This window comes from Mycena indigotica, assembly GCF_014461135.1.
Source record: "Mycena indigotica strain 171206Taipei chromosome Unknown Mind.scaff0005, whole genome shotgun sequence".
NCBI lineage: Eukaryota > Fungi > Basidiomycota > Agaricomycetes > Agaricales > Mycenaceae > Mycena > Mycena indigotica.
The window spans coordinates 4,649,779-4,665,195 of record NW_023503004.1 but is presented as its reverse complement, the minus strand read 5'-3'; the positions used below and the strand labels follow the sequence as shown (position 1 = coordinate 4,665,195).

The window sequence follows — 15,417 nt, the reverse complement described above, 5'->3', positions numbered from 1 at the left end:
ATTCAAATATATATCAGTAGAATTATAAGGTACTAAATCCTGAGTCCACCAACACTATAGAGTAAGTACTGTACTATCTTATTCCTCTTCTTGAAGGTGTGACATAAAGTTTTGTCACACATTCCCCATGAGGCAATTTGAGCACTGGATATACAAATTACAGCAATAACCCTTTTGGGAAGGGCCTCCTGCCTAACAACATGACTGTTGCATGACTGATGAAAAAAAATCATTAGAACATTCTACTAACTTCCAACTACAACCTTGGTACATTTGTTGTATATCACAAAGTATGGAACCATATAGCGTCATGTTCTGAACTATGTTGTTTGGCTTTTATCCCCAAGATTTAGGATAGTCTGGCAGTGTCAACATCAGTGCAAGATTACCAGTGTATAGAACACATCATACCATCAGTGTTTCAAACTCATCGATCAACCTTTGAGGCCACTGATGCTGCAGCGTACTGATGGTGGCTTGATAATATCTGTAACGACATTGATAACATGTAGTTGGTGGTCCACACTCCGTATTGAAAAGTCGAAGAACCAACTCTTGGAAGCTCAAACTTCCTACCTCCACTGCGCGACCAGGAGTGTATTGATATTCCTGTGCCAGCTTGCTGAGCAGAGACTTGAAGAAGGACTTCGTCCCAAGTGCAGTAGTGCCAGAACCGGCCCATTTGACAGAGCAATTAGTGCATTGGGGCCACCCTACATAATCATAGTCCCAGGCAGACGTTTTGGCTAATGCTGTTAAGGCCTCATGGCAGCCAATATGATATTGCAAGAGCCTGTGGAGTGAATGGGGGGAGAGATGCTTCCATGAGGCTGGCAGAGCATATGTGCTTGTTCGCAGAGGCAATTTCAGACATTCTTTGGCCGCCTCTTTCGCCAGATCCTGCCAGCTGTGCCGCATCGCCACAGCAAAGACCGCCAGCGCGTCGGGAGGCCAAGAAGTTGCGCAGCTGTCCCTGGGCTATTGTAATCAGGGACTGCATGTCATACTTCAAGATGACTAGCTCCAGCACGACCTCAAGCTCGGCAAGCGTCATTGTCGTCGTGGGCGGGAACCCCAGGGTACCACAAGGCCAGCATATGCTCGAGGACTGCGGACGACTCGCTCATGCGGACCTTGGGGAGCGCTTTGACGTGGGCATCCGGCGCCTGAGGCTGAGGAAGTGTGAACATGGTGCGGAAGATGGGCGAAACAAGGCCGAGGACAACGCGATGGAGGTGGAATTCAACCTGATCAGAGGAAATCAGAATGACATCGGCGGAGGGATCGTTGAAGATCTCGGAGGTCGTGCGGGGGAGGAGCAGCCTGAGGGGCATTGGGAGCCTCAGACGAGTCGGACATCGAAGTGTGGAGGCAAGGAGGTAAACACGTGTGCTCCCACGTGCACTGGCGAGTCAGGTTGGAGGCCATCGATCAAACTTCCCGTCGGATTCGCAGCGCGGTCTTGGTTACTAGTATAAAGCCTTTAAGCGGTTGTGCGGCTCGTTTTATAAGTTAAAATACGGAATACATGAATACAAATCGAACCTGGCCCCATAATTAAGTACCTGAGATTCAATTCACCATGCAGTTCCCTTCGTCTCCATGCCGCGGTCCGAGTCCCGGTCCTGCTCGACCTCGAAGTCCGTCCGCACCGCGATGGTGATGCCCTGGGCGTTAAACGGCGGGGGTGGGTACTACGTGTCCTGATCAACGGAAAGCCTTCAAATAGCAAAGGAAGGCAGCGCACCGGTGGGGTCATGTTCGACATCGCGTGGTCGGAGTGGCTCCCGAGCCAGACGCGTTCTGGCGCAGGTCGCGCAGGACGGTGCGCGAGTTGAGGCTGGGTTGAAGATAGTTGCATTAATACGGGGAAGGGAAGAGAAGCGACTTATGGCGCACCTGGCGAACAAAGAGTTGGCGAACATGCGCGCTTCCATGACGAACAGCCCCATCCAAACGACTGCATCGCGGAGTAAGTAGTAAACGGGTAGAATGGTTGAGCTCACTCACAGTTATGCGGCATCGTGTGGAACTGGAGGTCATATGTCAACAAGAGAGCGACAATATTGCTGGATAACTTGCGCAGATTAGCATGACGGTAGTGAACGTGCTCGTAGCCACTCCCGTCTCTGTCAGATATCAGCACCGACAAAGTAACGCATCTCATCGCAAACGCACCGATTGTCCACTTGATAATTCGATCCAGAAAGGCACCCGTCTCCTTATGCACCTTCCCGCGCTGCACCCAGAGGAGGTACACCAGCGAGAGCGTGATCACAATGTCGCCCGCGGCGGTGAGAGGCTCCACATCGTCAGCAGCAGCCAGTCGAACTGGACGCTGAACGCGGCGAGCGTGTCGGCCTGCAGCGCGAGCGCGAAGATCGTCAGCCCCAGGCCAAGACGGACGGCGGTGATGAGATATGTCAGATACGCCATGACGCGCGATTTCGAGAGCACGTGGATGCGGTAGGAGAAGAAACCCTGGACTGTGGAGTTTGTGAGATCGCATGAACGTCGGGGGCTGTAAGACAGGGTACCGATGACGGAGACGAAAACGGTGAGGACGATGAACCCCGTCAGCGACACGGGCGGCCGGCCGAACAGCCGCTCCGGGTGGCCGTAGTCTGTGACGAGCCATGTGTAGAGCGTGTGCGATACGAGTCCGAGATGCGCTGCCTCGCAAGCCCTGATAAAAAACGTTAACCTCCGGCAGATATTTGAGGAGGAAACGAGAAGGCGGCCCACCAGACAACACCAACGAGCACCTTCAGCCGCCGGGGGTCCGTCGGGGAAGCGGGCATGGTACATGTACGCTTGTGTGCAGCTGATCCCGAAGAGGACAGCAGAGAGAATGACCCCGACGAGGAGTGCACCTACGAGTGGCGCATCAGCAATCTGTTTGAGATGAAGCGATACGCACCGTAGGTGGAATCAGGATTGAAGGCCGCCATAGTCAACTTGGGACTCGGAGATGGCACTAGCAGGACGTGAAAGGAGGAGGTACCACTGGGCAGCCGCGAACGCGAAGCGGGAAGGGATAATATACGTCTATGGAGACGTCACCGACTTGTCCAGGTCGGCAGAATCCTGCCATAGCAGATGGAGCGTATAAGGCTTGGGCGATGCTATGCACGTCTGCAGATCAACCAGCGACAGGCCGGATATCGCGATGCATAACGGGCATTCAGTGGGTTGGAGGACCATGCGGATCTTAGGCACGCTTAATGCAGACCCAGAGCTTCGCAACTTGAGATGTCATTTTGGGAGAATCAAGGACGTCGATGTAATATGTATCATGTCTTGGACAAGGTACGCCGGGAGATTTGCTTAGCCCGCTATGAGCCGGTGCCGAGGAAGCATCCGGGATCGCTGCGTTGTTTATCCGCCGACATCGACCACCAACGCAGAGCCAAGGGCCGACGGTGAAAAAGAGTGAGTGACGGGAAAGAGGAAGCAGCGTGGGAGTCCATCACACGCCGTGACAGATGTGACAGTCAGAATGTTGCCTGATTGCTAAAGCCTCAGCTCAGCGACTGGCTAAGCTGAGATGCGCTGGGATGCGCTGCAATGACAGTATGCACATGGTCAGTGAAGAAATTTGCTGCTTTGGTTAAAGAATAAATATTATAAGTACCCATTGAGCCGCCGGTAATCACTGCCAGTGTCACATCGCACGTGTCCTGCACGTGGCGTGAGCTTTTCTTTTTTTTTTTTTTTTTTTTTGAATCACATTTATATTCCGCGGGCAAGTACGCTACTATGGCGGTCCGTTTGTAAAATAAATAAACCTCAATAATATGAATCAAAATCTCACCTGTAAATAAGTCAACTCCCATCTCAAGAAGTTGAGAGGCTACCTTGAAATATCTGTGGTTCATTATGAACTAAGAGTAGTTGGGGTAAGCCGTTCGTTTCAGCGAGAAGGAGTTGCACGTGACCGCACGTGACCCGGCCCGGGCCCCGACCGAGGCCGATAGTGCTCGGAACTTGGCAGACTTGCCTTTCTGGCCACATTAAGGTCAAATTAATCATTTAGAATGCATGAACTAGACATTTTCTACTGCTACCAAATGTTCAAAGGCCTCCTGGGCCTCATGGCAGCATGTTGCCCGTGCAGTGTTTTGTGAGACGTGGGAGTTATGATCTCCCTCCGAACATGCTCCTGCGTTGATGGACTCTGCACTGGGCATGACAGAGCTATAAGGCTCTCTGCCATCAAAAAGCCTAGACATAGATTTCAATATAACTTGTCAATGCTGAAAAGAGGAACCACCCACCAGCCTGCATTAGCCTCAGTGTGGATGCCAACACTCCACAGAAGGAACACAAAGTCAAAATCACCCTTTTGACACTTCTCCTTGATTAGTTGAAAGCACGGATGAAGATGATGTCCCTTGACATCGCGATCGCAGTGGACACACATCAGGAAAACCCAAAGTTACTGGAAGCCACTGGCAGAGCTGGGGAACTGTGCCAACTGGAGCCAGTGCGCTCCAGAATTGTCAATATTGCCAGTTGGTGCCAGTATGATGCAGCTGTCTAATACACTGGTAAGTAGGTGGATTTAAATAGGTAGAATTACATGCTTATAGTAGTATTAGCCCAATTGATATAGTCCACTTACATCTTTGGAGATTGTAGGTGTAGGAACTTTAGGGCCGGCAGTCACCCGACTTGAAGGCATGCTGGCAGTTGGGATCACTTGGCAAAGGCAAAGTGATACCGGTGAAACAGTGAAACTGATCCGGAGTCCGGATGTGGGCATGTGGCAACGGAAAATTTTTCCGTTGCCACGCTGCAATGTCACGCTCACCCCTCTTCTTTCTTCCCCACCACCACTCAACCCCTCCGCCCTTGACCTCTGTGTTGCCAGCGTGGCCTTGTTGCTTACCCCACCGCCAGCTCGCTCTCGTCACTGACGCGCTCAGCACTCACCACACCAAACACACGATGGGCGCTCGATTGTGTCATGCTGCCAGAGCAAGGGGAGTGGCCCCAACTGAGAACGGTATGTACCTTTCATTTGTCTCTTCCCCAGACCCTTTCCCTTCACTCACCGTTGTCCCCAGCTCTGGTGGAAGGTACGGGATACGGGAGCACCGGCCGCTGCGCGCCGACCCGATGGCCAGTGCGTTTCGAAAACCTCAGCAGCGGGAGGGCCACGTCGGCGCCAGCTGGGGCTCGAATGTCCCGCGGAACCACCAACAACGGGTGCGGCAATCGACAATTGCACGGCCAGCACGGCCCACGGCGAGCGCGGCTGACAGAGCCTACCTCAGACCGCCGATATGCGCTGGAGCAGCTACATTCAGCCGCTGCACTGACCCAGATCCACCGAGAGGATGCGCCACTCAAGTCCACTCAAAGTGGCACACCTTTGGTTAGTTTCCCGCATATTTACAGTCACAATTGCTTAATCACCGTTCCAGTTTCGAAGCCTTCAACGAGCGCATTGGTGGCCCTCGACATGGTACGTCTTCCTTGTGTTCGACTGCGTATTGCTGATTGTCTGTCCAGTCGTGCTGTTTGAGGTTTATCTGGTGACGGGAGAGGGGCGGGGGAACACAGTCGAATCTTGCTGGGACCATCAATGGTGAGGCGCAGAGTAGACAGCACAGTGTTGTAGGCTACATTACAATAAATATATCTGATTTCACATTCTATTTCTGTTGCAATAAGTAGAGTTCTGATGCAATTCTGACCATTTTTCTGGGAGAAGTCTGTCGCTAGGAGATATTCTGACAGCAGAAGGTGTTCTGACAGCGGCTGGCGCGCGACGCGTTATTGGCGCCAGCTCCACTTCTGGTGAACTGGCAGAGCTGACAGACCTGGTGCCAGCTCTGCCAGTTCATTTGGGTTTTCCTGATGCAGCTCACAAAATTGCAGCAGTGATAACCCGTAAGACCATACTTTCCAAAGAGACCCAGTTCACACCTTTTGGTATGCTCCCTGTAACACTTTGGAGCTCCCGAATAGATGGAATGAGCAGCCTTAACCAGTAGATCGGTTGTCTAAAATAGGTTAGAAAGATTCTGATAAGAGAGAAGAATATACCAGAGCCTGGCACATAAGAGCGAGAATTTCTTGCTCCGTATTGGCACTATGGGTTGGATTTGCGTTGTAGATAGACCCAGGTGCACCACCATTTGGCTGGCTGGTACCTAAAGATGTCATAGTCCCGATATGTGACCATTGCGCTAGCGCTGCACGACAGCGAATACCATGTATTATGACGAGCCTATGGTTTTGAAGAAGGATTTGCAAAACTTGCTCTGAGAAAGTTTGGAAGCGAACACCACCAACCTGAATATTAATAGTCAGTATTGAGAATGGACAAGAAGAGATATACCAGTCGTCGTTCCTGGTTCTCATGAACATAAAACCTAATGATGTCATGGCCACACCGTTGGAGCACTTGTGGACAGGAGTCATAGAACTTGATACCAAGTTCAGCAGGTGTTACCCACTGAATATCTTTGGGTTGTTCACCTTCTGCACTCTGAGAAAATATAAGTTCTGAGTTGATACTTGCAATAAAATAGTCACCGGCTTGCGAGACCAAGGCTTCAGTCGGTTTCCCTCTGCCGCCCAAGTCACCGCATAGTCAATATATTCCTCCGCACGTTCATTCCGATAAACCTCCACCAGCCATGCACATTTCTCCTCTGGGGGTAATTCCTCGCATGCCCCACAGCCATCATCGGTATACCAGGTGGGCTGGATAGTCTTGTCATCTTTGAATACGATACTGAGTCGTTTCTCTTCTGAGTCACGGAAGGCTTGGGATGCTTTCTTCTTTTTCTTCTCGGCGTTTGTGTTTGCATGCTTGCCGTGTTTTGACTCGGAGCTGTTGATAGAAGTGGAAGCGTGTGATTGGGCTGATTTGGGGGTAAGGGGAGGAAAGAGGTGAGACTTCTCCTTCTCAACCACATTGCTCTGCCAAACGGTTTCGGAGAGTATGACTCGGAGCCTTGACTCAAGGGTGTTGAGATATTGTCGTGCATGTAAGGGCAACCCTGGAGACTCCGACGAAGGCCTAGCAGGGGAGGATCCAAAGCGTGAATAGAAGCTACAGGAAATACACGGAGGGACCGACCTAGCAGGGGAGGATCCAAAGAGAAGAAACTCTAAGGGTCCGCCTGCTAGGGCGCCAACTATATACTGGTCGTCCGTAACTGCCGACGTAGAGCGCAGAAGGCCTGAGCGGCGTCGCAAGCTCTGTCCCAAGGTGATCGTTGGGAGGGTCTTGACGGATCGGTGATTGTGCGGGCGAAGGAGGCCGTGGACGATGGTCGGGGTGCGACTCGTGGGTTCGGTTCGACCGTGTCTTTGCGCCAAACAAGATTGCGGACTTCTATCAGAGGTACCCAGGTAAACCACGGCACATTGCCTCAGCGACCTTCGACTCCTTGCCCTTTCGAACTATGCGTCGGGACGCCACATTCAAAGGGGGGGGTGATGTCAGGGGAACCCCCGCTTCGGCCTCCTTCGGCAGCTGGAACCCCTAGTGCAATGTGCAACATCTGGGTCATAGCCCAAAGGGGCAATGCACAACATATGGGATATAACCCAGTTTTCTCTGTCGCAAGTATTTCTTTATTTGACTTTTATCTCTTTTGACTATTTTAGTGTCTTATGTCAGGTGAATGGTGATGGGATCAGTGTTCCTAATGTAATATATTGATTGTGGAACCATTTTCCTAAGAGATCACTGATTTTGATGCCTGTGTGATCTTACATCACTCCCACTTGATTTAATATTGATTCTCTTTTTGTGCTACACTAAGCCCATAATATTACATACCGAGTCTTCGGCCTGAAGAAAAGGTGATTTACCCTCCTATATATGATCCTATATTAGTCATATCATGTTCCCTTAATATAATATATCAAAATATATGCATAGCCCATATGTTGTGCATTGCCCCTCTGGGCTATAACCCAAATGTTGCTCATTGCTCCAGCTGCAAGGGGTGCAGCCCTTCGGACCCTCCGAACGCATCTGAGGCGCATCCGACCGGCGCCCCCTTCGGACGCTCCGACCCACCCCGACCATCGTCCACGGCCTCCTTCGCCCGCACAATCACCGATCCGTCAAGACCCTCCCAACGATCACCTTGGGACAGAGCTTGCGACGCCGCTCAGGCCTTCTGCGCTCTACGTCGGCAGTTACGGACGACCAGTATATAGTTGGCGCCCTAGCAGGCGGACCCTTAGAGTTTCTTCTCTTCGGATCCTCCCCTGCTAGGTCGGTCCCTCCGTGTATTTCCTGTAGCTTCTATTCACGCTTTGGATCCTCCCCTGCTAGGCTTTCGTCGGAGTCTCCAGGGTTGCCCTTACGTGCACGACAATATCTCAACACCCTTGAGTCAAGGCTCCGAGTCATACTCTCCGAAACCGTTTGGCAGAGCAATGTGGTTGAGAAGGAGAAGTCTCACCTCTTTCCTCCCCTTACCCCCAAATCAGCCCAATCACACGCTTCCACTTCTATCAACAGCTCCGAGTCAAAACACGGCAAGCATGCAAACACAAACGCCGAGAAGAAAAAGAAGAAAGCATCCCAAGCCTTCCGTGACTCAGAAGAGAAACGACTCAGTATCGTATTCAAAGATGACAAGACTATCCAGCCCACCTGGTATACCGATGATGGCTGTGGGGCATGCGAGGAATTACCCCCAGAGGAGAAATGTGCATGGCTGGTGGAGGTTTATCGGAATGAACGTGCGGAGGAATATATTGACTATGCGGTGACTTGGGCGGCAGAGGGAAACCGACTGAAGCCTTGGTCTCGCAAGCCGGTGACTATTTTATTGCAAGTATCAACTCAGAACTTATATTTTCTCAGAGTGCAGAAGGTGAACAACCCAAAGATATTCAGTGGGTAACACCTGCTGAACTTGGTATCAAGTTCTATGACTCCTGTCCACAAGTGCTCCAACGGTGTGGCCATGACATCATTAGGTTTTATGTTCATGAGAACCAGGAACGACGACTGGTATATCTCTTCTTGTCCATTCTCAATACTGACTATTAATATTCAGGTTGGTGGTGTTCGCTTCCAAACTTTCTCAGAGCAAGTTTTGCAAATCCTTCTTCAAAACCATAGGCTCGTCATAATACATGGTATTCGCTGTCGTGCAGCGCTAGCGCAATGGTCACATATCGGGACTATGACATCTTTAGGTACCAGCCAGCCAAATGGTGGTGCACCTGGGTCTATCTACAACGCAAATCCAACCCATAGTGCCAATACGGAGCAAGAAATTCTCGCTCTTATGTGCCAGGCTCTGGTATATTCTTCTCTCTTATCAGAATCTTTCTAACCTATTTTAGACAACCGATCTACTGGTTAAGGCTGCTCATTCCATCTATTCGGGAGCTCCAAAGTGTTACAGGGAGCATACCAAAAGGTGTGAACTGGGTCTCTTTGGAAAGTATGGTCTTACGGGTTATCACTGCTGCAATTTTGTGAGCTGTGTCCACTGCGATCGCGATGTCAAGGGACATCATCTTCATCCGTGCTTTCAACTAATCAAGGAGAAGTGTCAAAAGGGTGATTTTGACTTTGTGTTCCTTCTGTGGAGTGTTGGCATCCACACTGAGGCTAATGCAGGCTGGTGGGTGGTTACTCTTTTCAGCATTGACAAGTTATATTGAAATCTATGTCTAGGCTTTTTGATGGCAGAGAGCCTTATAGCTCTGTCATGCCCAGTGCAGAGTCCATCAACGCAGGAGCATGTTCGGAGGGAGATCATAACTCCCACGTCTCACAAAACACTGCACGGGCAACATGCTGCCATGAGGCCCAGGAGGCCTTTGAACATTTGGTAGCAGTAGAAAATGTCTAGTTCATGCATTCTAAATGATTAATTTGACCTTAATGTGGCCAGAAAGGCAAGTCTGCCAAGTTCCGAGCACTATCGGCCTCGGTCAGGGCCCGGGCCGGGTCACGTGCGGTCACGTGCAACTCCTTCTCGCTGAAACGAACGGCTTACCCCAACTACTCTTAGTTCATAATGAACCACAGATATTTCAAGGTAGCCTCTCAACTTCTTGAGATGGGAGTTGACTTATTTACAGGTGAGATTTTGATTCATATTATTGAGGTTTATTTATTTTACAAACGGACCGCCATACGCTACAGCTACTAAGGCGCGGTGCTCGTTTGAGCAGCCAGCGTTGGGTGTCTATCCATTTGGCAGAGCCGGTCTGCTTTGGAATGTGGTTGTGTGTCGGGGTGGGTTCCGTGCGCCAGACGCACGTGGCGTGAGCGACCCTTTTTTGCTCACGACCCTCACGGCGCCCACACCCGCTAGCCTGCTTGCTTCTCCCCCCCCATGCCCGCGTCGCTGGATACTCTCCCAACGGAGATTCTCCTCGAGATCACTCACCACCTCCCGCAGTCGCTGCGCTATGCGTCGTTCTTCTCCCCTATGCTGCGCTACGAGCATACCGCACCAGCACGCAAGTTGCGCACGCAGACACTGTGTGCTTTGCGGCTCACGTGCATGCGACTGGCTGGGGCGCTGTTTGGGGCGCTCTACGAGAGTCTGGATGTGTCGAGCCTAGACTTTGAGCGGGTGGAGGAGGCGATAGAGGATGAAGATGAAGTGGTCGAACGGGTTTTGCCAGCCGTCAAGTGCGTGTCCTTTTTCACTTCCAGAGTAATTCTCATCCTCTCTAGGTCTGTCCACGTCTCTATGCGCACGTGGATGGCAAATACTGCCTCTGAGCACGTCGTCTCGCCCTTCTCCACCGCGCCAATCATCGCCTTCCTCACATTCCTGCACTCGCTCCCTTCCCTCACCCGTCTTGAGCTCGGCGACATCCCGCTCGCTTTCTTCCCCGTCTTCACGTACGCCTTCGCCGTCCCTGACCGCGCACTCCCGAACGTCACTGCCCTTTGCGTGACAGACAGTCTCCTCCACGCGCCAGGTCTGCCCACCGCCTTTCCGAATGCGAAAATACTTGCGAGCCCCACGATGTGGGCCCGCGAACGAAGCCATGTCGGGCTCGGCTGGGTGCAGACGGTGAAGGAAATGAAAGGGTTGACGGCGCTGGCGGGGTTCAGGCTCGGCGAAGAAGCTGTCGAGGGTACGTCATCTGTTTTTTTTTTGAAGCTTCAGTAACGCCTTTTAGTTCTGGTAACTTCTGTACCATCCCTTACCCGCCTCGCCATTTCCGGCGGCGTCCGCCGATATATGAAGCCTTTTCTTCTTGCGCTCCGGGCACTTCCCCTGACCCACCTCTCCCTCGTTTACGAGTCGCCCGATCCTGCGCAGGACCCGCCCGCGCTTGCGCCGATGCCCGGGTCGGCGGGTGTCCCGCCTGGCGCGACGGAGGAGGACATAGTGTTTGTCAGCATGGAGGAGCTCGTGGCGCTTGGGACGGAGGTGCTGCTTGGCCATAATGTGACCGCGGGCGGGAAGGAAAAGGTGCTCGAGGTATGGAGTTATGACTTGTTGAGAGGATTTGAGGCGCATGTGGAGCACGGGCCGCGTGTCGTTAGGGTCGGCGCAGGGATGTAGCGTGAAAGTACGCTTGTAATAGAGAAAGACGGGCGTTTGCTCGTTGCGACAAGATCAATAAGCCTCGCACAATAGATGAACCACATCTGGACAATTGAAGAGGGATGACTAAGCTCATCAGTCCCTCGTCTTATTGTGTTCTATTGCGTACGGTGGGTAAAAATAGAAGGGCATTAGGGCCAATTGTCCTGGTTGCGCGCGAACCCACACACACACTTTAGTATATAATGCCTGGCGGCTTTCTTCATCAGTCCTACACAATCGTCCCTTCCCCACTCACTGTTTACACAAACATTCTGCTCTGGTAGTACAACATCCAGCCACACCCATAATGCAGCCCGCACTACCCCGCACGCCAGTTCCCCTCGTCAACGAGCGCGTCATCGTGCAAATCACCTCCCTGCGCCTCTGCCCCACGACACGCCGGCACGTCGAAGAGAAGGAAGCCTGCTGCGGCTTCTGCACTGGCACCGGCCCGGACAGCCGCTGGAGCGCCGGGCAGCAAGCCAGGGCCGCGCGCACAGCCGGCCTGCGCCGGCGCGCACAGTACGTCGGCGCTTGCGGCGTCCTCATGTTCCTCGCCGCGCTCGTCTTCTCGCTCACGTGCCCCCGGCCCGGGAGTGCCAGTGACGCCGCCCTACCGCCCCCGGCGGCGAAGCGCTGCCGCGCAGAGCGCCTGGCGGTCGCGTGGCTCGGCCTCGTGCTGATGGTCCTGATGTTTGCGGCGATGCTCACGCCGGCGCGGTGGTGGAACGGCGTGCCGGACTTGCTCCCCCCGCGCGCCGCTGGGCCGGGGAGCGTTGATGGGGATATAGAGAAGACGGAGGGTGGACAGTGAAAGCTTTGACGACACGATGCTCACACTCAACAACAGGGCAAAACAATAGGTACTTATACAATATGGGATATGTAAATGTATATAAGCTGGGCTTGAAATGTGCGGTACAAGCTTGGTCAAGTTGGGGCATTTAAACAAAATGTCTCAGAATCCCTTAGTGGGTGGGATTATATTTTAGCATGACTGCTGAATTTAAGTTAGGCTTGGTTTATATGTAGAGGCATGTTTGGAAACCAGTTAACACTCACACCGGGGTTTCAGCTGAAAAATGGTCCCCAGCAGGATTTATATATAAGAAATAATAGTCTAAAACAATGGCCTTTTTTGCCACTTTGGTTAATATGCAATAAAAGCTGCAAAAATTGTATCTGATTTAGAAGAAATCAAGTTCTATATCATGGCATCAAATATCACATATATAATGACTACCCCATTCCAGATCATGTTTTGTAAACAATAAGTGCACATTATTTAAGTTCAAATATTTGTCAAAGAATAGTGTCACATCATTATTCCCCCAATTTGTTATATATAAGGGGGATTTGTCATATATAATGGCAATTTGTTACTTATTTCTGATATATTAGGTACACTTTGGTGCTGCCCTGGATTATATATATATATATAGTCTTATGTCTTATAACATATTTGGTGCATTTATTTGTTGCAAATCATTGCCATGAAATTATCAGCTGATATTGGCTCTGAGTTCAGTCCAATCTGATGACTCAATATATGCCCCAAATCAAGTCTATTTTCCTGGAGTTGTATTTATTATTGTTCCAAGTTGTGAAGATATACATTTTTTCTGTCCACCATTTATCATAACTTAATCCGACTTCAGGGCCTATTTTTTTGGCAGAAACCTCGGTGTGACTGTGATTCAATTTATTTATAAGTATTAAGTAGGCATTTTGGAAGAAAGTGTCTTGAGGCATGAAAACTTGTCAGTGAGATAATACAGTAAGTATATTGAAGGAAAACTTCTGAGCTTGATTATAATTACTATTGCAAGCATTTTGAGTCTTGTGTACTTATTTGAGGGGTATACTGTAGTATTTTAATCAATTCGGCGCCCAAAAAGTGTGTGACATCGGCGCCGAATTGAAATTTTCGGCGTCCGAGGCCTCCGAGTGTGACCGCCGAAAATTTTCGGCACATTACAACGCGGCCCGCCAGGGCCGCGCCAGCCAAAAATGATCAGTTTACCAGGTGAATTCGGCGTTTGTCGTTGTTGCATGTGACCGCCGAAAAAAATTCGGTGTTTTAACGGCGGTGTGACGCGTGACCGCGCCAGCCAAAAATGATCAGTTTACCAGGTGAATTCGGCGTTTGTCACTGTTGCATGTGACCGCCGAAAAAATTTCAGCATTTTAACGGCAGTGTGATGCGTGACCGCCAAATTGATTAAAATGCTACAGTACTGTAGTATTTTACTCAGTTTAAATGTCACACGTCACACTGGCTATAAAATTCCAATTTCTTTGGTATGTCATGTCATTTTGCTTGAATTGAATTTCTGTCCTAAAGACGTAATTTCCGGGCGCCTCTGGTACCAAGAATTTCCCCATTAGGCAATAATACAAATTCAAATTTCCATATCAAATGTCACAGCATTTTTGGCATTCAGATTGAGTAAAATACTACGGTAGTTTTGGTTGACATCTCTACAGTCTTTTCATGTATAACTGTATATATCATTTAGTGCTATGCACAATTACTGTACTATTTTGGTATCAAGTATGTATGTTACTATTACATTGACCAATTGTTGAAAATCACCTTATTATGTTAATGTTTTTTTATATCAATGAAAACAATATCTTTCTATTTCCATCATTTGTTTCCCCTTTCCCCTTTCATACAAGAACACAGAGCATCTTTCTGAAAAAGTCAGAAAGATGATATTTCCTTACCTCCTTCATGCAATGCTCAAGCAGAAAGCACACTTTTCTCTTTTTCTTGAGAGATGTTCTTTCCATCTGCTATCAAAGGTGTATATGAAGAAGACCTTTCTTAAAATGGAAGGAATATATTCTTTTATCCAACAAATGAACTTGAATATAAAGAGCTTATTTATGAGAATGAATAAAAATATATCCTTTATATTGCACAAAAAGGGTATTGAAAGTCATATGGAAAGGTCAGCTTTCTAATAACTTTTCTATCTCTGCTAAAGACATCATTTTTGTTCTGACAGAAAGCATGATAAAGAGTTAGTTATTTATGAAAGACTTAATATATCATATTTCTTGTCTATGGAAACATGTATCTAAATGTGTACATTCAATACATATTTAAAAGGGAAAAAAGTTGTTGAATTTCCCATGTGACACTCATTATTAGACAGCACTATTTACCCATTGATAGGAGCATAGGAGAAAATCATTAATCCACTGTAAAAGGCTATAGAAGCAGTTAGTCTTCTGGGGTTGCCCTTCCAGAACATTTTGTCAGCATCAGCTAGAGTCTCATTAATCATTTCAGAGTTCCACAATCAATAATAGGTGATACTGAATTAATTAATTTAGACCATCTAGTCTACTAAGTACTTGTGCTAGATTTTCCTGTGCAGCCAAAGTCTCCAAATGATCCATTCCAAACACTTTTTTCAAGCCCTTAGTAGCTCTTTCACCTAGGTCCTTTGCTGCTTGCAGTTGATTCAATCTTTGGTAAGTATTTGCAAGGTGAGCATATGCAAGATATGTATCTGGGTGATCTGCTCCCAGAGCTATGGTCCGTTGCTCTACCACTACTTCCTCCAGCCTGAGAGCATCTTCTATTCTGCCCAGAAGTTTATATGTGCTAGCAAGATTGCCTTGGGCAGTGATGGTATCAGGATGAGAAGCAGACAAAATTCTTTTACGCTGCTCAAGCACCTGTTCTTCTATACCAACAGCTTCCAATAGTCTCCCCAACTTAGAGTACATTTCACCTAGATCTCCTTGTGTAGCAATTGTACTGGCATGATTGTCCCCCAGGACAATTCTAACCTGCTCTGTGACATATTCTTGCAAGGTTACTGCTTCATCCACTCTGCCTAGTCCAAAA

The 15,417-nt window shown here is 49.4% G+C and overlaps 2 protein-coding genes across 2 annotated transcripts; one reads left to right on the top strand and one right to left on the bottom strand.

The window, feature by feature from the left end:
• Positions 1–1,034: 1,034 nt before the first annotated feature.
• Positions 1,035–1,334, bottom strand: MIND_00644000 (uncharacterized protein; the record flags this gene model as incomplete). Its single annotated transcript, XM_037363175.1, has 1 exon — positions 1,035–1,334. The coding sequence occupies one exon, from the start codon at positions 1,332–1,334 to the stop codon at positions 1,035–1,037; it is 300 nt and encodes a 99-aa protein (XP_037221096.1).
• A 9,003-nt stretch (positions 1,335–10,337) lies between these two features.
• On the top strand, positions 10,338–11,528 carry MIND_00643900 (uncharacterized protein; the record flags this gene model as incomplete). The annotated part of the gene is made up of 3 exons (XM_037363174.1): positions 10,338–10,639; positions 10,685–11,094; positions 11,140–11,528. 3 exons carry the CDS (start codon positions 10,338–10,340, stop codon positions 11,526–11,528), a joined length of 1,101 nt encoding a protein of 366 aa, XP_037221095.1.
• Positions 11,529–15,417: the final 3,889 nt, after the last annotated feature.